The sequence below is a fragment of the Fusarium musae genome, chromosome 1 (genome assembly GCF_019915245.1).
Source record: "Fusarium musae strain F31 chromosome 1, whole genome shotgun sequence".
Classification (NCBI taxonomy): Eukaryota; Fungi; Ascomycota; class Sordariomycetes; order Hypocreales; family Nectriaceae; genus Fusarium; species Fusarium musae.
This window is the reverse complement of record NC_058387.1, coordinates 5,208,831-5,234,483: the sequence shown is the minus strand read 5'-3', so window position 1 is coordinate 5,234,483 and position 25,653 is coordinate 5,208,831. Positions and strand designations below refer to the sequence as shown.

The 25,653-nt window shown below is 50.3% G+C and overlaps 11 protein-coding genes across 11 annotated transcripts; 4 read left to right on the top strand and 7 right to left on the bottom strand.

The window, feature by feature from the left end:
* Positions 1–484: 484 nt before the first annotated feature.
* Positions 485–1,693, bottom strand: J7337_001562 (uncharacterized protein; the record flags this gene model as incomplete). Its single annotated transcript, XM_044819302.1, has 2 exons — positions 485–1,162; positions 1,610–1,693. The coding sequence occupies 2 exons, from the start codon at positions 1,691–1,693 to the stop codon at positions 485–487; spliced, it is 762 nt and encodes a 253-aa protein (XP_044687004.1).
* A 621-nt stretch (positions 1,694–2,314) lies between these two features.
* RPN11 (multicatalytic endopeptidase) lies at positions 2,315–3,462 on the bottom strand (the record flags this gene model as incomplete). Its single annotated transcript, XM_044819301.1, has 3 exons — positions 2,315–3,008; positions 3,061–3,314; positions 3,397–3,462. 3 exons carry the CDS (start codon positions 3,460–3,462, stop codon positions 2,315–2,317), a joined length of 1,014 nt encoding a protein of 337 aa, XP_044687003.1.
* Positions 3,463–4,062: 600 nt separating this feature from the next.
* Positions 4,063–6,186, top strand: RPD3 (histone deacetylase; the record flags this gene model as incomplete). Its single annotated transcript, XM_044819300.1, has 4 exons — positions 4,063–4,257; positions 4,331–4,631; positions 4,682–5,223; positions 5,272–6,186. 4 exons carry the CDS (start codon positions 4,063–4,065, stop codon positions 6,184–6,186), a joined length of 1,953 nt encoding a protein of 650 aa, XP_044687002.1.
* Positions 6,187–8,447: 2,261 nt separating this feature from the next.
* J7337_001559 (uncharacterized protein) lies at positions 8,448–9,655 on the top strand (the record flags this gene model as incomplete). The annotated part of the gene is made up of 2 exons (XM_044819299.1): positions 8,448–8,713; positions 8,770–9,655. 2 exons carry the CDS (start codon positions 8,448–8,450, stop codon positions 9,653–9,655), a joined length of 1,152 nt encoding a protein of 383 aa, XP_044687001.1.
* Positions 9,656–10,081: 426 nt separating this feature from the next.
* Positions 10,082–11,020, bottom strand: CSR1 (phosphatidylinositol transfer protein csr1; the record flags this gene model as incomplete). Its single annotated transcript, XM_044819298.1, has 5 exons — positions 10,082–10,268; positions 10,322–10,428; positions 10,479–10,648; positions 10,875–10,939; positions 11,007–11,020. 5 exons carry the CDS (start codon positions 11,018–11,020, stop codon positions 10,082–10,084), a joined length of 543 nt encoding a protein of 180 aa, XP_044687000.1.
* A 1,972-nt stretch (positions 11,021–12,992) lies between these two features.
* On the top strand, positions 12,993–14,777 carry J7337_001557 (uncharacterized protein; the record flags this gene model as incomplete). Its single annotated transcript, XM_044819297.1, has 4 exons — positions 12,993–13,074; positions 13,130–13,161; positions 13,219–13,298; positions 13,355–14,777. 4 exons carry the CDS (start codon positions 12,993–12,995, stop codon positions 14,775–14,777), a joined length of 1,617 nt encoding a protein of 538 aa, XP_044686999.1.
* Positions 14,778–16,000: 1,223 nt separating this feature from the next.
* On the top strand, positions 16,001–16,623 carry J7337_001556 (uncharacterized protein; the record flags this gene model as incomplete). Its single annotated transcript, XM_044819296.1, has 2 exons — positions 16,001–16,162; positions 16,219–16,623. The coding sequence occupies 2 exons, from the start codon at positions 16,001–16,003 to the stop codon at positions 16,621–16,623; spliced, it is 567 nt and encodes a 188-aa protein (XP_044686998.1).
* An 849-nt stretch (positions 16,624–17,472) lies between these two features.
* On the bottom strand, positions 17,473–19,308 carry J7337_001555 (uncharacterized protein; the record flags this gene model as incomplete). Its single annotated transcript, XM_044819295.1, has 1 exon — positions 17,473–19,308. One exon carries the CDS (start codon positions 19,306–19,308, stop codon positions 17,473–17,475), a length of 1,836 nt encoding a protein of 611 aa, XP_044686997.1.
* A 1,017-nt stretch (positions 19,309–20,325) lies between these two features.
* J7337_001554 (uncharacterized protein) lies at positions 20,326–21,106 on the bottom strand (the record flags this gene model as incomplete). The annotated part of the gene is made up of 2 exons (XM_044819294.1): positions 20,326–20,943; positions 21,011–21,106. The coding sequence occupies 2 exons, from the start codon at positions 21,104–21,106 to the stop codon at positions 20,326–20,328; spliced, it is 714 nt and encodes a 237-aa protein (XP_044686996.1).
* Positions 21,107–22,587: 1,481 nt separating this feature from the next.
* Positions 22,588–23,016, bottom strand: J7337_001553 (uncharacterized protein; the record flags this gene model as incomplete). Its single annotated transcript, XM_044819293.1, has 2 exons — positions 22,588–22,825; positions 22,889–23,016. 2 exons carry the CDS (start codon positions 23,014–23,016, stop codon positions 22,588–22,590), a joined length of 366 nt encoding a protein of 121 aa, XP_044686995.1.
* A 788-nt stretch (positions 23,017–23,804) lies between these two features.
* J7337_001552 (uncharacterized protein) lies at positions 23,805–24,705 on the bottom strand (the record flags this gene model as incomplete). The annotated part of the gene is made up of 2 exons (XM_044819292.1): positions 23,805–24,305; positions 24,409–24,705. 2 exons carry the CDS (start codon positions 24,703–24,705, stop codon positions 23,805–23,807), a joined length of 798 nt encoding a protein of 265 aa, XP_044686994.1.
* Positions 24,706–25,653: the final 948 nt, after the last annotated feature.

The window sequence follows — 25,653 nt, the reverse complement described above, 5'->3', positions numbered from 1 at the left end:
GGGGTTTGGGAGTAGAGAGGTTCGTTTTCGGAATAATGGGCAGAGATGGCCTTGGAAACACCAACAGCCAGAGAAGCTGAGTATGGCTACACGGAGATACTGGATTGCTCTCACGAATAAAGATATTTTTGCGAAGTACTATTGCTGTTTTGGGATGTGAATAAATTGCCTAATCTCTAAACTTGTGATAGAAAATAAATCTCTCAGTCTACATTCTTTGTCGTCTTATCATTAGAAACGAAGGAAATAAATAAAAAAAAACATCTATCTAGGGTATCATGTGATGCGTAGCTGTAACCAAACTTTAACCCCATAAGCGTAACCATAATCCAAATCCAGATCCATATCCCATATCCATGCTGTGTGCCGTGTCGTGTCGTGTCGTGTCGTGTCGTGTCGTACTGTGCCTCCGTAGCCCGAAACTCCAAATCATTCCCATGTCGCTCAGTCTCATTCATCGCATGTCATCTCAGCTCAGTTCATCTCAATGCCATCCCTCGTCGGGAATGCTCCATCCCGCCTTTGCAAATAGAGGCACTGTTTCTGGATAGGATAGCGTAAAGGGCAGCCAGAACGTCTCCCTGATAAGGTGCGGTATCCTCTCGGGCCGCAGGGCATGCTCAGGTAATCTGCACTGGATGATTCTCTTGAGGATCCAGATCATCTCGTGTGCCAGATTCTCCTGCCTGTCGTGGTCCGAGTGCTTGAGCTCATTAACATAGGTCCTCGCAAGCTCATCAGCCAGCCCCGCTAGCGACAACATGGAGACGGGGAGGCTGCCAGCGGTGCCTATTTTTAGGGCATGCATCTCGTTGAAATCGTAGGGAAACCTCACGCGGATCTGCTGGAGGATGCCGTCAGAGGTCGCGACGCCCCAGACGTGTCGCTGGCGCGGGATGGGGATCATGCCCTGCGCCCTGGCCCAGCACTTTTGGTTCTCGCGCGTGTGCTCGGGACACACGATGCTCACTCTGTACGGCCTCGCCTCGTAGCCGTAGTAGACCATGGCCGCGAGACCGCTAACGGCGTAGGGGATGTGGCTAAAGCGCTGGGCTATCATGTCGACTACCTCTGATACGGCCTCGCGGTTCATTGAGCGGTCGTCGGAGAGGAAGATGGCTTCGTTGCTCCCCTGGTCCAGTGCCTGATCCTGATCCTGATCCTGTTGATAGATAGTATGTATACCATGCTTCTTCTGGCTCAGCTGCTGCTTTGACGCGTTTATTAATCGGGTATCAACAACATTGCTGCGTTTATGTCTCTGTTTCTGATTGTGGCCCTCCCTTTGCAGGGATGTATCCTCTGATGGAGTCCGTTGGCCTCTTGCTGGTGGGGGACGCCGTTGACGTGGAACCACAGGCAGAGGCTTCGATTGCTCACTAAGACGATGCTGCTGCCCGCCTGACGCGTGTTGATCCTTGTGACTTCTTTTCTTTTTTGCCTCAACTCGCCTGGAAAAATCATTGTCTCCGTAACCATTAGTACCGTGGCAATGACTGCAATAAGTTCGCTTCTTGGGCAACCCAAATGGATTATTCTTTTCCCTTCTGTGTCGCCGGTGATTTCGGTCTGGTAGAGGACACTCACCTCTAACTGATTCTATACGGACATCCGGTTCTGAGTCAGTGTCAGAATACTTGTCCGTCGCAAACCAACCGCGCAGGATTGAGCGTAGACTTGTTCGAGAACTCATGATCGCTTGAACAAATCTACGGCTCTTTCAGGCGAAAGCGAAGAGTAAGAACTCACCTGCTTTTATAGATATCAAATCTAAGTATGCGCTCTTGTAAGAAATTACTGAACTGCTTTGAAGATATTCCGTGATGGCGAGCTGCTTCTGGTGGCTGTGGTTGTCTTTGTCTTCAGTGTGGCTCTAGATTAAACAAGCAATAGCTGAATGTCGAAATATGCAGTTTGTCAATATGAGCGCAGCTTTCAAAAGGGAATTTTAAAAAAAGAAGAGAATGATACGCAACTTTCGCCTTTATAGAGACGTCGAGATCTTTGTTCTACGCACGAGTAGCTGTGTTCAGCGTCCAGCAATCTTCAACAAGCATAATACCCAGCACTTACAGCGCTCACAGCCTATGAACACCATCTACGATCATCTCCGCACATAAACTCACTGAACGAAAAAAAAGTACACGCGGAATTAATTCATGCATGCTATCATGCTAACCTTGTGCAATAATTCGTGACATGGCTAGGTAGGTCTCTAATTCTTCCGTCCCGACCGCCAACGCCCATTAATCTTACAAGTCCATCCCGTGGCCTCGTTATTTCTTGTTGAAGGTACCTGTTCGTTTCCTCTCGCTTATAACTCCTCTTCCACGTCCATTTGTTCGCCGTTCACTTGCCCCTTGGACCCTGCTTGCCCCTCCTTCCTGGGCATGGTGGCCTCCTTGTCGATCATTTGTCTCGACACAGAGACAATGTTGTCCTCAATGAGCTCCTGGCCAACATCCTCGAGATGCTTCTTGGGATCCAACTTGCCAACGTAGCGAGTCTTGAGCTGATCCTTAGTCAGCTCAGTCTCCTCCTTTACGCGCTTCTCGTAGCCATCCGCCAATGAGACCAGCTGTTGCAGTCTGTCCTTGTTCTTGCAACCCTCATGTCGGAAGTCGTCCATCTCCAGAGCTTCGGTCCAAACGTGCTTGTGCAGGTTCATGAGCATGTTCTCTTCGAGCGCGGTCTTGCGGTAGTTGATTCCAATCGAGTAGTAGTGTCGGTTCAAGCCGTGGATGAGAGCCTGGATCGAGGGCTTGTTGAGGTGACCCAAGTTGCTAGTACTCTGTCGGGGCTCTTGTCCAAGCATCAAGAGCTGGGGGTTGATGAGTCGGAAAGCGTCAATAACGACTTTGCCCTTCACGGACTGGATAGGATCAATGACGACGGCAACGGCGCGGGGGTTCAGTTGCTCGAATGACTGCTGTGTGTTGATATCAACGGAAGAAAGCCAGCAACCGAAACCGGGATGCGAGTGGTACCATCCGACGACCGACTCAGGTCTGTTGAATCCGTTAGACAATGACAACAAATGCGATACCCTAATCAACTAACCTTCCTGTTTGCCTAAGCATGTCCATCATCTTGGTCTGGAAAACGGGGTCCACAGCCTCGACACTGACACCGGTACCGCTCTGTGGCATGGCAAACACGTCCATAACCTTTACAGTGAAGTCATCCACAAACTCGCCAAGCATCAGACCCATGACTTCCATGGGCACACCTGCGCGACCGTGTCGAAGCATTTTGAGTAGGGCAAGGGAAGAGATATAGACCGTTTCGGAGTTGTCAATCAGGTTTGTGTTATCCTACAGTCATCAAGGTTAGCTAAGCTCAGAATTGCAAAGCACACTCCATCAGGGAGCTCATATGAAGGAGGTGATAGCTTACAGTGCCGTGTGCAGCTCCTCCAAGGCCCATTCCACCGCCACCAAGTAAACTCCTGAAGCGCTCCATGATATCGACGGTGTGTTGAAATGGCTATGGATGATATACGGGTAGAGTAATTCGTCGACAAGAGTAGCGTGCGGGTGTTGATGTTGATGTGGGCGGTGATGGAGGGTTGGCGTTGCTATGATCGATCGGGAGCTTGGTGAAGGTAATTGACGTTGACGCCAGCCCGGCAGCCTGGGAGCCACAGCTGAGAAGCTTAGTCAGTCACGTCACGTGCTTGAGCTAATTCCGCTCTCTGTGGCGTACCGCATGCGAGGGACTCAAAAATGTGGCTTGTATCAACTTAAACGGAGGCGCTTCAATATTTATTCCGGTGTAAACGGGAGACTTTCAAGCTCCCGGGATGTGCTTCGCATCAGCCAGTGGTAAGTGAGTGGTTCTGCCCATTAGTTACATACTTACACTCAAAGATTCTTCTCGAAATCTTGTCACATTCTACCAAACTCTTCTCTAAACTTTTCCCTTGATCATGCTGAGCTCTCCCTGAGCAATTTCCCATCGAAATACATATCCAAGATCCTTTTATTTCGAGCACAAATTTGATCTAACCCTTTCTTTTACACCCGCTTTCCGAGATTCGCGACTCCACGAGTAGCCGCAGTCATGGGCGACGATATACGTGTCGAGCTCGGCTCGGTTGCGCTCAATGGCTCATCCCCCAAGAAGGTCGCTTACTTTTACGATTCCGACATTGGTAACTATGCTTATGTTACTGGTCATCCCATGAAGCCTCATCGCATTCGGTTGGCGCATAGCTTGATTATGCAGTACAACCTCTACCAGAAGATGGAGATATACGTGAGTCCATTCTTCAGCCTCCACCGAACTCTAGGTGTCATTGGGTTTGGAATATCATACTGACAAATTGTAGCGCGCAAAGCCTGCGACTCGAGGCGAAATGACCCAATTCCATACCGACGACTACATCGATTTCTTACAAAAGGTCACACCAGACAACATGGACAGCTTCATGAGAGAGCAAGGAAAATACAACGTCGGTGACGATTGTCCCGTTTTCGATGGTCTATTCGAGTTCTGTGGTATCAGTGCAGGTGGTAGTATGGAGGGTGCCGCGCGACTGAATCGCCAAAAGTGCGACATCGCCATCAACTGGGCTGGTGGTCTTCACCACGCCAAGAAGTGCGAGGCCAGTGGTTTCTGCTACGTCAACGGTTTGTCTCTCCCAGATATCCCAAGTACCACGTTCTAACATGGTATTTAGACATTGTCCTCGGTATTCTCGAACTCCTTCGATTCAAAAAGCGGGTCCTTTACATCGACATTGACGTGCATCATGGTGATGGTGTTGAGGAGGCTTTCTACACCACCGACCGTGTCATGACGGTTTCTTTCCACAAGTACGGAGAGTACTTCCCCGGCACCGGTGAACTTCGAGACACTGGTATTGGACAAGGAAAAAACTATGCTGTCAACTTTCCCCTTCGAGATGGTATCACCGATGTGTCCTACAAGTCCATCTTCCAGCCTGTCATTGAGAACGTCATGAAGTACTACCAGCCCGAGGCTGTTGTTCTCCAATGCGGTGGCGACAGTCTGTCTGGCGATCGACTCGGTTGCTTCAATCTGAGTATGGACGGCCACGCCAACTGTGTTAACTATGTCAAGAGCTTTAATCTCCCGACTCTTGTTCTCGGTGGAGGTGGCTACACAATGCGCAACGTCGCTCGAACTTGGGCTTTCGAGACTGGTGTTCTTGTGGGCAAGGAGATGGACCGAACCCTGCCCTACAACGAATACTACGAAGTAAGTTATCTGATCCTGTGGTGACAAGCCCCCACTAACGTGGTACAGTACTATGCTCCCGATTTTGAGCTGAATGTGCGATCCTCCAACATGGAGAACTCCAACAGCCGAGAGTACCTCGAGAAGATCACTGCTTCAGTCATCGACAACCTTCGACAAACCGGACCTGCTCCTTCAGTACAGTTGCAAGACGTACCCCGAAAGCCCTTCGGCGGTATGACTGATGAGGAGGAGGCCGAGTTGGATGACCTTGATGAGGATGAGAACAAGGATGTTCGCATGACCGAACATCGTTGGGACAAGCATGTTGAACACGACAACGAGTTTGAAGCCAGTGACGACGATGAGATGGCTCGGGCGCATGGTGCTACGCGCCAGAATGGTAACAAGCGCACATTTACCGATTATCGCAAGGGGGAAATGGATGTCGATAATGCCGATGCTCCTCCTGCCAAGGTAACTAACGGTGCCTCCGCTGACGAACCTGCTGAGGAGCAAGCTGGCGACGATGTGAACGATGTGAACGACGATACTATCGACGACATCTCGGCCCCGGCCCCAGCCGAGAAGGAGGCTCCACCCAAGGAGAGCGAGAAGCCTGACGAGCCCGCCAAGGAACCTGAAGCTAGTAAAGTGGATGGAGACGGTGATGTTGGCATGGAGGACTCGGCGGCTCCAGAGGAGACAACAATCAAGAAGGAAGAGGTCGAGCCTGAGGCACCCGCAGAGCCTTCAGCGCCTACCGAGAAGGCCTCAAAGGATGAGCCTGTTGCCCAAGAGGCCACCGAATCCACTACCAAGGAGCCCACCACAGAACCCAAAAGTACCGAAGAGACCTCAGATAAGCCTGCAGCGGCACCGGAAAAGGCTCAGAGCGAACAACCCGACGATGCTATGGACGTCGATACGGAGAAGGATAAACCAGAGCCACCTGTCGAGAAGAGCAAGAGCCCTGTAAACTAGGGGCTTCTGGGCAAAGCTGTCTTGATTTCTTAAGAGATAATTTCACATTACAAGAAAAAGCTCATGCCACGTGCACCTTTGCATGGAAGTAACCGGCCTTACGACACTCAATAAGCAAGGAGACGAAAGCTTTGCTTGTGAAGGAAGCACGTGGTCTGCAGTCAGGCGTTCCCGGCGCATGGTTAAGACGATACGAAGGGACAGGCATCGAATTGTACAAGAGGGAGGAATTTCAAGGCTCGATGACACATAATTGGGATGCTGTCTTTATTATGTTTGATGTTTGTACTGAGTAGTTTAGTCACTTAAGCGAAATAATTTCTTTTAAACACTACAAATCACGATATCTGAGCATGAGTGACACGACATGGGTGAATCTCAGTTTTATTGAAGCATGAGTCTTAGCCATGGTGATAAGTCTTTTTGTTGGGGAGTGACGTCTTGTCTATAATCTAACCAAGAAACTTTAAACTGAGCACACAACTCTGTTTCTCCCGTAACTCGACTGCTGCCCTCATGATTCCTCCTCATTTCTCTCCTACTGCAAAGCATCCCTCCACGGATATGTCCTAAAGTCTACTTGGTCTCAGCATGGACATCGGTCTGACTCTCCCGCAGACTTGTCCCTTCATCTTTCTCGGGCGACTCATCGGCCAAAGGCTCAGTTGAACTAGGTGGGAGACCCATTGTCTGTGGGTGATTGTGCAGCGAACACATCATGTTCAGAAATGCTTCATCCTGGCTCCAGGGACAGTGAATCTTCAGAAAATTGTAGCGTTCGATTGCTCTGGCGTGTGAGGCGAGCTCCGGGCTCAAGTGCGCGAATCTGTCGCGTCTGACTGACGACTTCGCGAAAGAAGCATCCTCCTGTGTGCCTTTCTTTGTGCCTTGAGTGTTTGTTTCATTTGCTGAGGTGTCGTCGCTTGAAGTGCCACTCTTTGAAGCATCATCATTTAAGATACCTTCATTGTGGTCTCCAAACATGTGGTCAAACTCGGCCATAAAAGCTGCGACTTCTTGATCGGTTTCTTCTCTTTCGGTGGCTGAAAGCATTTTGAGGACGCTTTGCTGTAGATTATGCTTAAGGGATTCGTTCATTTGGTACTAAAGTTGGGTTGGCTTAATGTTGCGGTTCGTGAAGTTCGACAGTGATGATACGGTTGGAAAGTGTCAACGACGTAATGTTTTCGAGGAAAGAGATGAGATGTATTGTAAGGAAAAAGAAAGGAACACCTCCCGATTTATAGTTGAGTTGTTAAACTTTCTACATCGAGGTTCTTATGATGAGTTGATACGCCCTTTCACGATCTTGGAGTTTATTTCTGAGATGATGGAAGCCTAAACCTTGACATCGAGTGGCAGTTTCGCGGCCATGGCGAGCTTCTCAAGAGTTAAAATACAGTCAACATCGAAGTTCATGGCGTAGTGTTTATGCCTTGGTATTATGTTACCTTGCTATACAGTCAAGCCCTTTATCTGGTCAGTCTCATTTATTGGACATAAGAGAGTGTGTGTTCAGGAGACAAGCAGGATATATAAGCGGAATGTATATATATATAGAGGTAGATGCGGTCATAAAGTGATCGGTATGATGATCTCAGTGACCTGTATGTGTCATAGCCCATTTAGAAAGAAACGTACACCGAAGACAAACGGTGGATAAAGGGTTTCTGGCTTCAATTATGCTTCAGGTTAAGACTCTGAATGATATTACACAGCTTTAGATCAGATTTCACATGAATCATACAAACCTAACTGAAAGAAGCTCTGGTGATAGCATAAAACTATATACTATCAGACACAGGTCAGCTCACAACTTCAGAGGTATTCGAACTCTCATGACAATGAAGCTTTAGGGTGGCCGATGGTAGTATTGACAGATGGTGGGGGACCGAGACAATGATAAGATACCCCACATTCCGCATGGACTGCCGACATTCCGCCGGGTCGACTCACAGGGAAGGTGGAACCTAACCTATTGTTCAGTACCTATTCAGTAATAAGGTAGCAGGGTAGGGGACGAGCTACACTTTAGCGTCGACTGCGGGGGACTCAAAAATAATTATTTCCAACCTAACCCAGCCGCTTCTACTCCAAGAGAAGCCCATCGTCATCCATCTTCTTTCTCACATTCTCTTACTCGCCACTCGCTATCTTATGTCAATGTAGCATCAAATATAATAAGATCTTTGACACTTCTTACCAAATCCTCCCTCCCACGACAATTCTATCCCTCTTGTCGCATCCTCGCTTGACTCACAATGCCCACCCCCGCGCCCGCTGAGGGCGACGCCGCGGCGGCCAAGCTCGGCGTCTGGAAGCAGGCCCTCTACGATCGATGTCGCGAGTCTGGGACCGACATGTTCTCCCAGGATGATCTTTTGCGCCTCGATGTCATTCCAAACAGAGACCTCATGCTGCTCGCCCGTGTCGTTCAATCCCTCACAGATGACAAGCTTTTCATCACCATGCGCGAGGCCTCGGGCCAAGTGCTATGGAAATGGCGCGACTCTGAAGAAGCCCACAAGTGCGTAGAAACACCTCTGGAACACTAAATCAAGCCCGTGGCTGACAATTGGCTAGGTACAAGCAGTGCTCGACCGACGAACAGGTCATGGTCTACTCTCTCATCGACGACTCGGGCGGCGACGGTATCTGGTCGCAGACGCTGCAGAAGCGACTGAACATGCACGACTCGGTCCTCAAAAACGCACTCAAGCAACTCCAGACAAAGGGTCTAATTGCGCCCTTCAAGAATGTCGAGCACCCGAACAAAAAGATGTTCATCAAGGCCTCCATACGGCCTAGCGACAGAGCCACCGGCGGCCCGTGGTATACCGATCAGAACTTTGATGAGGCCTTTATTGAAGACCTGCAGCGAGTTGTATATGATTTTATCAAGCGTCAGAGCAGCTATCACAGCACACACGGGGGAGGTGCTGCGCGGACGCAAGTTCCCAAGAAAGGTGTCGTGAAAGGTGGCGTGGAAAGGGGCAAGAAGCGAGATGCTAGTCACATAGATGAGCCCCCAGCGAAAGCCACCAAGATATCTCCTACGGCGGCCGTCAAAAAGGACGCCCTACTTCCTCTGCCTGCTGGATACACAGGCTATCCGACCGTACGCGACATCGCTCGTCTCCTCTCCTCAAGCGGCATTACCCATAACACCATCCTTTCTGAGCACGACGTACAGAAGCTTGTCGACGTACTTGTCTGGGACAACCTCATCGAGTCGGTCAAAGTTGCTGGAAAGATTGGCTACCGCGTATCTCGCATCGCCAAGCAGTCTTTAGAAAGCTGGGCTGGTCGAGATGATCCTACAGGCCGTGAAGGCGGTCCCGAGCCTATCATCAGTGCCTTCACCGAAGCTCCCTGTGGACGTTGTCCCGTGTTCGAGATCTGCGAAGAGGGCGGTCCTGTAGGCCCCAATAACTGTGAATATTTCAAAAGGTGGTTGGGCGTTGAATAGAGCATGAGTGCAGATTTTGCATGCCGATACGATAAGTATGGGTCATTGATACCTGCATTTTTCTGACGGAGAACGGAGTTATGGTCTGGAAGAAGGCTTTTTGTTTATAGGGATAACAGCAAAGGCGTAGAAGGACAAGCGAAGGCCATTTAGAATGCAGCCAAGCGCAATGGTCGCAGCGATCATCAATCAATTTTTACCAAGTAGAGGAATGAGCTGTCAAGCGGTATTTCAAGAATCAATCATTCACATCATGATAGTATCAAATGATAATGCGTGTGGGGTTAAGTGGTTGACATTGCTCATCAGCTAAGCTAGTCTTTTATGCCAGCTTGCGAAAATCCAGCTATTTACTGCTAGTCCTCATTCAGTTTTGTAATGTGCTCCCAAATCCCATCCCTTTGTCTTGTCCTTAGTAGGAGCTTTTTACAGCTCACCAGAGTCGACAATGGTGGCACGCTTCTGGTACTTGACAGCACCGCTGCCGGAGCCGGTAGCCTCAAGAGCCTTGACGACGTTCATGGACTCCTCATCAGCGACCTCGCCGAAAACGACGTGGCGACCGTTGAGCCAAGAAGTAACGACAGTGGTGATGAAGAACTGAGAACCGTTGCTGGGAACATTGTTAGTCTAATTGAATTTGTAGTCAGGAGTGAAAGTGCTTACGTGTTGGGACCAGCGTTGGCCATGGACAGCAGACCGGGGCGGTCGTGGGTGAGCTTGAAGTTCTCGTCGGCGAACTTCTCACCATAGATGGACTTGCCACCAGTGCCCTTGGTCGTGTTAGTATGCGCATGAGAGGTTTGGGTTGACAGAAACGTACGTTGCCACGGGTGAAGTCACCACCCTGGAGCATGAAGTCGGGGATGATTCGGTGGAAAGAAGAACCCTTGTAGCCGAAACCCTTCTCGCCAGTGCAGAGAGCACGGAAGTTCTCAGCGGTCTTGGGGACCTCCTTGTCGTAGAGGTTGAAGTTAATGCGACCACGCTGGCCTGGAGAGAGGGAATGTTAGCATTGATGCAACAACAAGCGTAGCTCAAGCTTAGGACTGATGATGCGGAGTGATGACGAATGTTATGGATGCAGATCCAAATGCCGCAAACATCAGACCATCGTGCAACCCTCGAGGTATCGAGCCGAAGGGTAGGATAGCTGAAGATGCAGCTTGCCGTCTCGGATCGTTGAGGATGATGGCATCGAGAGGGAATCAACACTTACTCTGAATGGTGGAGGTAGGCTTGCCGTTCTGGAAGACGGGGCCCTCCCACTCAATATCGAAGAAACTGATCAGAGTTAGCTGATGCCGATATCAATGCGATGGTTGACAGAGCATGGGATGACTTGACTTACACCTTGTTACCCATAACTGCGGATGAAGCTGAGAAGAATCTAACGGATTTGATTGTGTTGGAGAGTTGAGGAAGAGAAGAAGAAGTTCTCGCTGCAGAGAAGCAGTTATGGCGGGGTAGGAGGGGCTTGAAGAGGGAGGGTCTCATTTTGAGGAAGCTGGAGGGGCAAAGCGTTAGCGTGGGCCGTTGAAGCCAATCGAAGCGTGTAGAAAGAGTAAAAGAGTGGAGCAAATGATCGAGAGGCGATCACGTGAAGTGATCCTGAGAGCTTCCTCTCACTGTTTTGGCTGTTGCAGTTGTAACTAGAGAGCCCGCTAGGCCATGAGGTCACCGTGGTGGCTATGGCCACAGTGGGGCGGGGGAGGGGGAGCTTTGCAACAGCTAAGGTTCTGGCTCTGTTGATCAATGATGAATACAGCAAGCGAGAGCTGACGAGCATTTTGCATTGCCCCTGGCCTGGCTCTCAATGGCATGGCATGGCATAGCTCTGACCGCCATTACCTACTGCCATGCCAGACATTGCAAATAGCGCAAGCACGCGCATTGAGGAACAACAAGACCACATTGGACTGTGCTGTGGACTCAATGGCTGGCTCTGGCTCGCTCGCTCTACCCGTCAAAGCTTCAACGGGGCTATCCTTGGAGCTGATGGAGGTTGCCCGGGCCACGTCAAGCAGGCAACGTATCGTATCGTGCTGGACTCACACACTCCCCTCTGGTCTGTCTGGCTGCAGCAAGTCTTGTATGTACTTGACTGTACATAGTACTTGGCCCCTCAAACCACCAGTCCAGAGAGTCGCGTCGAAGCAGTGGCCCGATACGCCCGAAGTGCAGCAGACTTTTGCCAAAGCATCACCCCCATTGGAGGGAACATGGGATACGGCCACCCCGGTGGATTGCATGGGCCCTCCACCTCGAGTCTCATGTAATGTACCAGTATCCAGTCCATTAATCAACCCGTGGGCAGAAGTGACCATTCCAATGCATTTTGAACAGTCAGACGCCGGGAAAAGAAGCTCCCCTCCCTCCGCAGGGCCGGGTAGGACAGGGGCGACCAGCACCAAGCAAGCTCAAGCTGGCAGTGAGGAACAAAGGCGAGAAGAAGCCGACAATACCGGTATTGGGCCGATCAGCTGGTTTTCCCCAATATCCCAATCCGGGTCAGAATAATACCATTGACCCAAGAGAGGTGCTCAGATGGGCCAATGTTTGCCTCAAAGGCGTCTTGTTTCTCTTTCCTTTGTAGCGTGCACTACAGCTTGAGAGCTTTCCCAGAGCTCTCTGTGATAGAACAAAGGCAAACGCGGGAGGGGAAATAATTGAACTTGCACGTACCTTGAAGACTAATACACTTGGGGAATTGGCTTGATAGTACAGAAGATGCAGATTTAGATAGATAGAATTACAGAAAACTGGTGATGTACGTGCTGAGTTTGGTCTTTTGGACTGATCTCGAGAAAGGGAAGATAAAAGTTTGGACCAGCTTGACGCCTGGTATCCAATTCTAGCGCCGTGACTGGCCCTCTAGGGTCCTGTTCAGGCCTGAAGTCTAAGGTTGTATGGCGGGGACTAGAGGTTTCCATCCATGGATGTTTCCAGATGAGTTAAAGTGTCTGCAAGAAGCTCGGTTTCTGGCTCTGAAACTGTAACATATACCAATTAGAGCACAGGAGATGGAACGGAAATTCAATTGTACTTTCAGACCAGTGGTGTAAGCCCTGAATGAATGTTCAACTCCATAACCTCTATATCCTCATACAGGAATGTTAATAGCATCACGTGATTAGCCATGATCCATGCTGACGTTGGGCTCTGGGAAATGTCCAAGTGTCCACCATGGCAATAGCGCAGCAAGGGGCATCTTGAACTCCAGATACTCCATTCAATTCCATTACGAATCCCTTCAGGAGCATCATAACGGCTCCGCGTCTTCTGCGGTCATCCTTTGACTTTTCTGCTGGCTTTCATCTTCTTGGACTAATTCACCATGGATATTAACGATTTGAAGAACACGGTCTCCAACCTGACCTTGTATGACCTCAAGGCAGGCTTTCGGAAGGCCCAGAATGGTACCCCCTTTTAGCGACTACCCAATGCGCGTCATAAGTCACTGACGATGTTCAGCTGTTATGAACTTTACCGAGATGGAGGCCAAGGTTGGTTGAGCTCTGCGCGACAACAGACCGGGACATTGTCGACTTACCCATCTTCAGGTGCGAGAAGCAACGAACAACGAGCCATGGGGTGCTTCATCGACCCTTATGCAAGAGATTGCCAATGGAACATTCAACTAGTGCGCTCGCCGCCATTTTGAACCATAATCAAGACCAACTGCTGACCGTGAGCCAGCCAAACCCTTAACGAGATTATGCCCATGATCTACCGTCGCTTCACCGAGAAGGCTGCCGAGGAGTGGCGTCAGATTTACAAGGCCCTCCAGTTACTCGAGTTTCTTATCAAGCACGGTTCCGAGCGCGTTATCGACGATGCTAGAGGACACATCTCGCTTCTTAAGATGCTGCGCCAATTTCACTTTATTGATCAGAACGGAAAGGACCAGGGCATCAACGTGCGCAACCGAGCCAAGGAATTGGCCGATCTTCTTAGTGACGTGGATCGCATCCGGACCGAGCGCAAGAAGGCGCGTGCCACCAAGAACAAGTATACCGGAGTTGAGGGTGGTGCGACCTTTGGAGGTGGCTTCTCAAGTGGCAGCTCTGGTCGTTATGGTGGCTTTGGCAGTGAGAGTGCTGGCTACGGCGGTGGTGGTAGCAGCGGTGGCCCTGGCAACTATGGCGGATACTCTGGTGGTGTTTATGGCGACGGTGGTGGTTTCGGAGGCCAGTCTGATGACTGGCGAGGCGACGGCGCTGCCAGCCGATCCGAGCGATTTGAGGAATATGATGAGTTCGACGAGGGCGAGAGACCAGCTGCCAGCTCATCAAGAGCTGCCGCCAAGCGACCAGAGCGTACTCCTGTTAAGAAGGCCGCCGAGCCTCCCAAGAAGAAGGAACCCGAGGTTGATCTCTTCTCCTTTGATGACCCTGCGCCAGCATCTTCTGCAGCACCAGCGTTGGCCCCAAGCAACGCTGCCGCTGCTCCTGCGCAAGACGACGACGACGAGTTCGACGACTTCCAGTCAGCTACCCCTGCTCAGGCAGCACCATCCAACAACTTTATGCAAAGCCCCGCTGTGACATCGATGGCCTCCTCAACCGCCCAGTTTGTTGCTCCCCAACCTCAATCGGCTCCTCAGCAAGCTGACATTAGCCACATGGTTAGCATGGCGTCCATCTCGCCTGCACCAAGTGCCTCAGGAACTCCCGGGCCCAACTACTCTGCCTTTAGCATCCCTGCTGCTCCTGCGGCACAGGCTCCCAAGCCTGCTGCCTTCCAACAGACTGGACCCAACTACTTCAGCTCTGTCCAAGCACAGACAGCAAAGACCCCAACAACATCTGCCTTCTCAGGCATGGGAAGCGCGTCCAGCGCTGCGCCCAGCGGCCCTACTACTATGGCTAACATGAAGCCCGTTATTAGTTCATCAGCCAAGCCAGCACCCGCTGCTGGTGGAGATGCCTTTGGAGCTCTCTGGGGCAAGGCCAGTGGAGGCGTCAAGAAGCCAGAGACACCCAAGACTGGACCCGCAATGGGCCAACTTGCCAAGGAGAAGAGCAGTGCTGGAATCTGGGGAGCCCCAGTAGCTCCATCTTCCAGCGGCAGTGCTCCTCCCAAGACCGGCGGATCTGCTATGGACGATCTCCTTGGTTAAGCTTATATGCTAAAATCTATCTTGAGAATGGTGGATCATAACCTGGAACTGAGACGACGGTTGGGGCACTAATGCCTCTGTTGGTTGAGCGGGCTTGAGAATGTACAGAATAATAAGCAGTGGGACAGCATGTTTGTATTCATGATAGGATCCTAGATAGGCGTCTGGCGCAACAAAATGAACTGACATGTCATGTCGCTCTATTTTAAGCCAACTTGGCCTGGCTGGCCCCTGTGGTAGGCCACCAGCATTAGATCGATTATGCTGTGTCAGGTGAAATGGAACCAACGATGGATTCACGACGATCACTGTGAACCACACAAGATCAGGTCAACAGCCGAGATCGATCCTGGACCGGATCAGTTGCCGTTGCAGTAGGACGACTATCCCGGAATAACTTGCAACAGTGGACTCATAATCCTCAACCACGCAATCTCGCCGTGTATGCGACCTCATTCTAAACAAAGGAGCCTCATCCGGGCCAATGAACCGCATCTCCCCAAGAACGACTCTCACCCAATCATGACCATGTCGATGTTTTCTGAAACACCAGCCGCTCTCTCCCCTGCGCGGCTATTGCTATTCATCCAACATCCCTGCTCGTCTAAGCGCCGCCACAACGTTAAGCCTCTGAAGCCTCATTGGCTGACGAAACCCGACGCCCAGGAACAGCAAGAGAATTGCTGTATCATGTTGTTGAACCGGCAGGGTTGAGATGATCGTCTGTGGGAGAGCGTGAAGCGCGATGGCGGCTGGTAGTAGGCGGTTGCTGTAATTGGAAACGAGGCTAGACAAGGTACTACCCATGAACTGAGTGTGTTATTCTTGTATCTTGGAAAGGTTTATTGACTTTGGATTTGTGTATAAAGACACGGAGTATCGGGCTGGTTGAGATATCCTTTTCTCTTCATCAAACAACTTCGATAACAAACACTCCAATTTCTCTCTCTCTTTTCCTTTTGTCTCATTTCCTTAGTTTCCTTTGTCCTCTCTTGGGCTTTTTCTTTTTACTCACGACCAGACGAATCTCATAACGAATCCTTTCTTTCTTTTACAAGTCCATCTCTCGCCTCTTCTTTGGGCGGGTCATTCACTTAGACAAAATAACTTCCTCACCCCCCTCCATCCCTTTCTACGCCAAAAACTTTCCTTTGCGCACAGCTGGCTCGTCGCGCCCTCGTCTCTCTCTAGACACAGAATCTGTTGGAAACCTCAAGCCCAAGATGCAGCCTGCTCTCGGAGCCCTCGGGCACACCTGGACTGCCATGCGAGCCATGGAGTTCATCTCTCTGATCACGATCATCGGATTGACTGCCAACTTCATTGGTGAGATGGTCAACGCTGATTATGCGGCGCCTTCTGCCTTGATTGGAACACTGGTTGTTGTAAGTTGACTCGTATATGTGGTGTGATCGAAGAGTGGCAGACTAACATGATACAGGCTTGCATCTCGACTCTTTACATCGCCATCTCTTACATCCTCTACTGGGATGGCATGCTTCCTCTCCTGCTTTCGACTGGTGCCGATATCATGCTTCTTGTCGCATGCATCGTGGTCGCCTGCACTGTCGGCAAGCCCGTCAGTTACCTCTCATGCCCCAAGTTTCCCTCGGATGGCAACACAGCCAACTTTATCAACTCCCTCTTCCACAATGTCTACCACTCTCGTGGCAACACTTTCGCCTGGGTCGACCCTGATAAGGCATCGTGCTACCAGATCAAGTCCATCTGGGGCCTCAGCATTGCACTCTGCGTGCTGTTCGCCTTCTCTGCCATCACCTCCGGATGCCTCTGGAAGCGAACAAAGGGTACCTCTCGCCCTGCTCCCAAGGACATCGAGGGTTGAGGGTGCGGCCGTGAGGGGCAGGTCAACGCCCTGGGCATCAGTCTAGGACCGCATGTGATGGCCCAGGAGCGAAGTCTGGGGACCATGGCCATGGCGAAGCGGTTCGACAGCGACTCTTCTGATGCTGAGAGCGCACGCCAGCCGTGGTGTCCCCGGCCCCCCACGGCGCCTGTCCGAGTAAAGAGAAAGGAAGTGCCACAGCCTCTGCAACATCTTCCTCCTTTGCCTCCAGTTCCGGTATCACCAGGGCGTATGAACGATAGTGGACCGAAAAGTCCTCTCGAGAGGGTCTGGTCGAAGCGCAAGACTCTGCTAGAGCGAGTAGAGGGTTGGTGGGATCTTGATCTGCTCGAGAAGAGACAGACACTCTTCGGCGGGAGAAGAGTTCAGGCGTAATCGTGCTTTTGGAATATAATAGATTGGACGGTTTATGCAAATGAGTGTTTGGGAACACCTGGGTAATGTCTACTGGTTAGATCGGCTTCATCATCAGAAAATGAATAAAAATGGGATTTGGGTCAACATGGATTGTTCAACCATCAACCGTTGTATCAACGTACCTGGTGATCTATGACGCCTGGCCATAATAACTGTTGCTGACAGAATACGAGACAGATAAACACAAAAGGTTTGAAGACGAGGCTGAGTATACAAGCGGGGTCCCGCTTCAGAAGAGTTGTCTCGAATTGTAGTAAGGGGGTGACACTTGGGAATAAGACACGAAAAGCCAATTCATCATATATGTTCCTCCAGAAATGACGAAAACGAAGTGAGTCCCTTTCACAGTAGAAATTGAGGCAAAGAAATATTCGTATCCTGAACCAATTAACGAACTCACTCCCAAGGATATCAAATCAGCAAAACTCCGTGTCCTAGAATCTGAAGACACTTGGCCACATCCCAACTCTCATCAATCTGATCGCGCCTCGCCCACACCTTCTCCATAACTTCAAGCGCCTCTCTGATGGTGCCGAACACACTGACTGGGCCCAGACGCCCCACCATTGCGCGATACTTATCCTCGTCTTCAGGGGGCGAAAGGCAACCTGCGATACAAAAGGGCCACACTAGAGTTCGGAGGCAGACGTTGGTTGGAAGGGTCGTAAGGAGTTCTGTCATACGGGAAACGGAGGTTTGGATCTCTGGGCAAGACGGTTGCCAGCCGGATATGACGACGTGAAGGTATGTGAGCGCTGCTTGGAGCCAGATCATGTTGTTGACCGCAAGGCCAGGGGCTTGTTTAGTATCAACACCGTAGCCGTAATTTTGTGTAGGATTTGCCACAACGCTTATCACGGGATCGAAGAATGGGCCCGATGTTTGGATCTGCGCTTCAATAACACTGAGCCCCCCCTTGATGGCGTCTTCCATGATCTTGCCTCGCTGAACCAACTCATTTATTGATAACGAGTTCTTTTTCTTCTGGTCCTTCTTCCAAGCATCGAGTGCCGCAATGTCACCAATGATCTGCACAACCCAGTTGTTGAGACCAACATAATCTTCCATGAAGAGTGTGCCCGAGATCCGAACTTCATGTGGGTTGATGTAAGTTTTGCAACTGGGCATAATGTTATCTTGGTACTTCTGAAGACGTGGCGCCTGCTCGAGTGTAATGCTGGATATGACATCGATGTAGAGGACATTGGCTGTAAAGAAGCGAAGGGCAGCTTGATTAGTGCTAAAGGGTCTTCGGAGACCCATCTCTGGCGGTGGCCAACGGTAGCTGTAGAGAGCCTCCAATGTCTCGCCCCATTTCTCTGATTGCGGGAGGATTTGTTGGAACATGGTAATAGCGGCATCGAGGTGCATCTTCCAGTGGTCCTTGTTACTCGTTGAAACCTCAAAGATGAGCATCTGTAGGATAGCTTGTAGAACAAGGAGGCGATCTCGGACGCCGGCGCAGGAGACCTTGTGGTTGACAGCGGTCATCTCACGCTGCAGTTCCCTCAAACCCATCTCAAGTTGAGACTGCAATTGACGAACCATTCGGTTTGTGCACTCCTGATGCTCGACTGCACCATTGACCATGACTATGCTGAAGAAGTATGAAGTAAGGGACACAGCTGTATGCCAGACGGACTTGTTGCTTTGGAGTACGTCGAGTACCCAGCCACGACCGCCGGCCAAGATGGGAGGGCGGTAGAAGGGGAAGAGATAAGGGAAGACGTAGTCGAGGTAGATCATGATGAAGTGAATCTCGGTACTGGCGCCAGTTGAGCTGCTGGAATCTTCAGTCGGGACAGAGAAGTGACTGTGCCATAGCATATCAGGGGGCGAGGCGCCGCTAGTGTTGCTAGAAGCAGGCGTCGACCCAAACTCATGGCCCGAAGCAGGATCCGTGTCGGATGCAGCGGACATGGCAGCGTCATGAGGCTGCTGTTGGCTTTGGCCCTCATTCTGGAGTGTGACATTGCGAGTACCGGCTTCAAGCATCTCCATATACTTGCGATCGCGACGCTGACTGGCCTGCTTCTTGACCTGAGCCTTAATCTTCTCAGCCATGGCTTTCTGCTTTGGACCACCATCCATCCATTCTGGCTTTTCCTCATCGAAAAAACAACTGATTTCAAGAGCGCCACACGCATCACAGACAGGACGCTTCTCATCGCATTTCTTGCGACGGAGACGACAGGTCCAGCAGCCTGCGTTGGAGCGCACCTTTGAGGACATGATATGGCGAAACATGATGGCTGGGTAGATGGACCCCTGAGCCTGAGCCTGAGCCTGAGCCTCTGTAGCAAAGATTTGATGGAAGAGCAGTCAGTCCGGTACAAGTAAGTGAGTCGTGGTGGTGCTGAAGATGCAAATGGAAATGGAGATGGGAGTGTGATTAATAAAGCTGTTGCATTTGATCAAAGTTTCGAGTTAGGTCGAGACTCGAACGGGGGCTTCTCAATTGAGTTAGTAGGACAACCCCCATGTTTGAGGATCGACAGTTTAAAGCCAATCGAAATTGGGGGACATCCACTTCCTCGCCAAGATAATTTGTCAGCCAATTCTATTTCTATGTACGTATCTCCATCTTGACTTACATACTTACGGAGTAGACTAGGCACATCTTTGATTGATAGCTGACAGACAAGAACCTCGGAGAATAAGAAGACTGAAGACTTGAGGCATAGGGTATCAAGATAAACTTAGCAAAGGGTCCCCTAAACTCATCCTGAATTATATTAACTTACCCCCAAAATTCTTTTTATCACTTAGAGTCAAGGTCCTGAGTTTTCTTTCCTCCCCTCGGTGAAACAGGAAACGTAAATGTCTCGCTTAGTTTAGTAGATTGGGAGGCTGCCGTCAACAAGACACTGGTGTCCAAGGTCAAGCCAAGAAGGCCTCTTGGTAGACCATTGCCGACATACACCCAAAGCTCTGACTAGCCGCGGCGAACCGGGCCTCGAGGAGCAAGAAAACATCAGACCTCGATCCTAAATGAGAAAGAGACTTTTATTTATTTAGCATAAGTTTATGATACCTTTGCTTAGTTTAGGATAGCTTTGGCTGAGTTTATTTAACAGCACAGTCACGTTAACACGTATTGATACAATCAGACCCTCTTATTATATGCTAATAGCCTAATATCATGTATAAAGAATGCAGCATAACCCGCACGTCCGCTCGTCTCCTTTACCAGCTTGCAGCCAAGCAATTCTTGAACCTCCTCCAACGTATTGTTGCCCAAGTTTTGAACCCATCCCACTTCTCCTAAACATCACAGCAAACAACAGGCTGCTGGAACACACGCTGATAAGCATTTGGTTTGTTAGTTTCGGTCTGGGGATCCCGCCCAAAGAGAACGAAACCAAGGTAATGGCCGACTGCGATACACATAATGATGTAACCATTAAAGGAAACAGCCATTAGAATGAGACCATAGGCAATGGCCACCTGTAGCACGTGCAATAAAGACCGGATCAAGGCATGCTCAACGCGGCTAGGGAAAAAAGGGGGAACACGGTTATTGGGGCCAATAGCGGAAGCAGGCCGACCGGCCACAGGTTGAGCATCAGCGGGTTGAGCATCAGCGGGTTGAGCATCGGCGGGTTGAGCAGATCGAGCAGATTGAGCATCCGCAGGCTGAGCGGCAGCGGGTTGAAGGGGGCCGAGTTCAATACCAGGAATTTGAGGATTGAATTCTCGAGGATTGCCGACGTCTCTGGCGAATCTGTGGCGCTCCCATTCTCTAGAGACACGGCGAACGAATTCAAATAGCATGGCCACAGCCAAGGCGCCGAGGCAGGTCAAGGCGAATAAGGCTGCGGAACTTATGTACCACCCCTCAGAAATAAAGCAGGCACCAATAGTGTTCCAGTTCCAAAGCATCTGTGGGAGGTGTTGTCAGCTGTGATGCTCGAGATTAAATTCATGAGAAAAGGATGGAATAACTTACGGTGTTTCTCAAGCAGGATCCAAACTCCTCCGCGCCGGAGGCGGCGAGGGCAGTTGCAGAAGTTGGATGCATTGTATTTGTAACGGAGGGAGTCATGTTGCAAAGCTATAGCAAAGTGATGAAGTTTTGTTTGATGATCTCTTGATAAAAGTTTGATTGTTGAAGCAAGTTGGTGATGATGAAGATGATGGATGATGATGGAGGAGAAAAACAAGGTCAAGATTCGAAAGGACGGTAGGTAGGTAAGGTAACCGACCTTCCCCAGTCCACCACCACAGTCATCCGCAATCGCCTTCAGTCACACCTTCCACAAAACGATATGACTAGACTACTTAGGGGGGAAAGAAAACTCGAGACCTCAATCCAAAGTGATAAAAAGACTTGGGTAAATTTGCATAAATTTAGGATACCTTTATTAAGTTTAGGATATCTTTTGCTAAGCTTATTGTAATACCCTTTATTAAGGTCTGGTGTTTTCTTGCTCTTGGAGGCTAGGGTCAAGGATGGTTACAAGGACCGGCCAGTTCGTCAATAACTTTATTCCAACGTTCGTTGTCGTTTTGAGTAGATGAGAGACACGTGAATGCTTGGCACTCTTCATTGCACGATGGGATATTCACACCACTAACTTGATATCTACAGGAAGAGACACAAACAAGTATCGAGATGGTGTGAGATGTATGCAGTAAAGACTGTCCATGCTCCTCTTATGAAGGATGGGCAGGGATAAATATCAAATATCCTCAACACCAGACAATTACGCAACTACTGGCTCACAAGATCATCTTGTAGCTTCGTGCAACAACGCCAGCAGACCCATCTTCGCTAGTGGCAAAGGCGACTCTGGTAGTTATGCGATGTTGTAAATGATGGCGTCATTTGACACTGCAGCCTGACACTTGTGCCGGCCGATTCAAGACCCTTCGCTCCGCCCCTGAGGCATCAACACTCTTCCACCAGATTCTACGTAATGCTCGTAACCCCGGGAGACGGACTGGCAGTAAACAATGGAAGAGTTTCTGACTGCTGTGCATGAAAGATTTGTGAATTATTGATTTGTGGTTGCACAATGCTCGAGTGTTTGCCCTGCCCTAAGCTTCCCACCAAACGAGCTCACCGGTGAAATAAACAGTGACTGCTAGCTCGATGCATTTGTTCTCGGGTTGTTAGGAGTGATATTGGCGAGAGTATGGGAGGCAGAGTGTACATGAATGGATTTGCCTAGTAAAACACGCCTAGATTGGGCTTGCTACACTGGGGTGTCCACAGGAAAAGGACTGACAACACTGCTCAATTTTAGACTTCAAGCGCACTGAGTGGTGACTCGGAAATACCAATCAGATTGAGCAGATTCTAAGGAGCGTAGGGATATAGAGATGAAGGCATTCACGTCAGAGATGGTCAAGTTTGGGTACAGTTGATGTATTGTGCGTGTCTCGAAGAGACAGCCTTGTTAAAACCACTTCATATACTGTACTACTGCCACCTGTTCAAAGCACATGCCATCTCAAAAACCCTCCAGACCGTTCCATGTCGTGATCTTCGTAAAATTCATAACTTTGTGGTCGTTCAGGGACTTAGATGCGGTTGTAAGGAGCGCCGCCATCCCAGATGCCACCATCCTGGGTGGCGGCATCCTGGGAAGCGGTCTGCTTTCCATTGTTGTATGCTGTCTGTCTCTTGTGCAGCTCCCGAGCCTCTTCGACAGTGACGCCGAACTCGGTCGTCTGAGGCAGCATATGCGCACCATAAACCGAGCGCCGAGCGGCAACCATGACGTCCACTGAGCGCTCAATTTTGTGCTCGGTTCCGTCACTACTCAAACATGGGTTAGCTCCGTCATGGGTGGACGACGAGGAGAGTTGAAGATGAACTTACACTCGCTGGACCTGAGCAAGGCGCTCCTCGTGGGTGACGTTCGCGGCGTCTTTCTTGAGGCGACGGCGGATCTTGAGTTTGTTCTTGATCTTTCGGATCTTGAACATGAGCTTGGCGGCCATTCCCATCGTGAATGAGGTTGCGGATACAGAGGGTACGCTGAGGGCAAATGTGAGATGCTGAAAGGGGAGACAAAGGAACGTGAAGTGAAGTGACCCGAAGGGAAACAACACAAAGAGAAGGGCGAAATACCGTAGGTAGAGAAAGCAAATGTAAGTTTGGTAGCAAGTTGGCTTCAGGTTATATAAAAGAAGGATTGTTTGTGATCGGGTCGTGAGTGAGCGAGAGATGTTGACCTGAAGAAGCGAAAAGAAGTCTGCGGGGGAGAAAGGTTGGGTTTTTATAGCCAAAATATTTAGCGAGCGATTGCAAGTTCAGTGGACTCTTTCGAGCTTCAGGGCCATCAGTTTCTGGTGCAGCAGTACGGCAGTTCTATTTCTGATATCAAAGGGGGGAGTGTGGGAAGCTCAGCTACGCACTCACTGATCCTGAGCCCAACTTTGCGATACACGCTTCGAAAAAAATGGACAAGTTACATCCATATGATGCCAAACTTCGTATCGAGTTTCATGGTTCTATCTTTTATATCAGAGTTGTGAATATCAAAAAACCATGTTGCAGTTCCATGAAGCTATTTTCCCCTTTTTGGGCATTTCAGCGCACGTCCTGCTAAGTTGTTCCCTAACGGCCCGCACAAACAGTGGGACTCTTCGAGGGTTCGAGGCCGGGTACCTGACTAGACCCCTTATGGACGGGGGACTCGCGTGCCATGGCGGGTAGGGGTGGGCACAGGATGCCACCAAGTGCTGTCTTGGCCTCGGGAGGTCGTGATGCCCGATGATCCTCGAATACAGGATTAGTTCTTCAGTACTGGCTCTCCTTCAGCACACTCCGACTCATCATGAACGTAACGATCGACTGCAGTCGCTGCATCTTCCTCGCCATCGAGAACATCCAGCCAGTGTCCCTTCACGCCCTCCTTCTCCAACACCAAAGCCATGACTCTCGCGGTTGATGCTCGAGTGGTCATGCCTCTAGCTTGCTTCGTCTGTCCCAAGAGCACTCCCCCTTCATCCTTGTCGGTGAGACCGCCAGGGCGGACCGATACAGCGGTCAAGCCGTCTCTCTTCCTGGCTTCAGTGACGAGAGCTTCATCGGCGGCGGTCTTGGGCTCATAGTAAGGACCCAAGAAAGTTGAGTTGACCTTCTTCCAGCCTTCCCAGTCTTCGGCAGTCCACCAGGGAGCTTTCTCGCGTCGAGCGCCCAAGTAGGAGACCTGGAGATGATGACTGATGGACTTGTTGGCGACCGAGGCCTTAATGAAGAAGATTGCAGCATCACGATCGATGCGGATGATCTAGAAACACATCAGTTACCCACAACGACTCACGATCCATGAGAGCGCTTCTACCGTGTCTTGATCAGTTCCCCTTCCAGGGCCTGTTCACTGATCAGCGTACACTTCTCACGGCTCCCGGACCAAGATCCAACCCACCAGCGCTGAAGACAACAGAGTCCGGCTTCACTTCGTCAAGAATGGCGGCAGCCTTCTCCTGACTATCAACTCTGATGAGATCGTGAACCAGGATCTTGTGGTCTCCCGGCAGGCCCTCCGAGATCTTCTTCAGGTCATCGATCTGGTCAGGGTTGCGGATCAGACTCGTCACAGTCCAGGACTTCTCCAGCAGGATGACCGTGAGAAGCCTGCTAATCTTCCCATTGCCTCCGAGCACAAGAACATGACGGTTGGAAGCCATTGCGTTGGTTGCGAGTATCACGATTGGGTTTGGAAGTTGGAAGGTTGTATAAAACACGCAAGGGACAACAAACACGACATGTATCTCAGGTACATATCAGCTAAGTTCAGGACCCTGGTACTTCTCCCCCTTTACTGACCAACCACGACACAGACTACGGACTTCGGACTTGTCCATGACGCGAGCAGCTCCACTATTTGTCTTAACGGGACATTACTTACAAGGAAGGTACAACCGTCGAACTACCTACGCACGAGAAAATACTACATCACGAGATATGAGCATGGAAGAGCCAATGGCTTCGATTAGCGGCTAGGAACTACAAGGAACACCATTTTTGTCGATCATTGCTCATTGGCAGCTCCTGGCTCTCCTTGTTCGGGCACAAGAGTTGTCCCAGATGGACTTGGTTCCTGGTGATGATGGCGGCGATGACTATGTTTATGACCATGGCGGTGACCATGCCTATGGCCATGCACATGCCTGTGTCCATGGCAATGTCGATGCCGATGTCGATGCCCATGACTATGCTCGTGGCATCGCCTTCGCGGTGGCGGTTCCGGGTGGCTAAAGCAACATCCCATGCTGATTGATGGAGATCCTAGTCGAGAGAGGCGTTGGTATCGGTTTCGTCAGTTGGAAAGCAAGTGTAGAGTCGTAAAGAATATCGACTTGGAAAGGATCAAGTTTGGCGGCCCTTGGCTAAGGACTTTATACTCTCTTCTGCAGGAGCTCATATAAACAGCCAACAGCTGTTCAAATACAACCACTGGATCAGTACCGTCATAAATGGAAGCGTTTTACTTGACTCAGTGTCGTTAACCGCCAAGATTGAATGTTGGTGATCGAATATTCAGATACACTTCCATGAGAAGCGTTGCTGTTAGACTAAAATTTTGATCCGCCACGGCCTGGCGTCTATGCTAAGTTGCAATTCTCCTCAGGGGC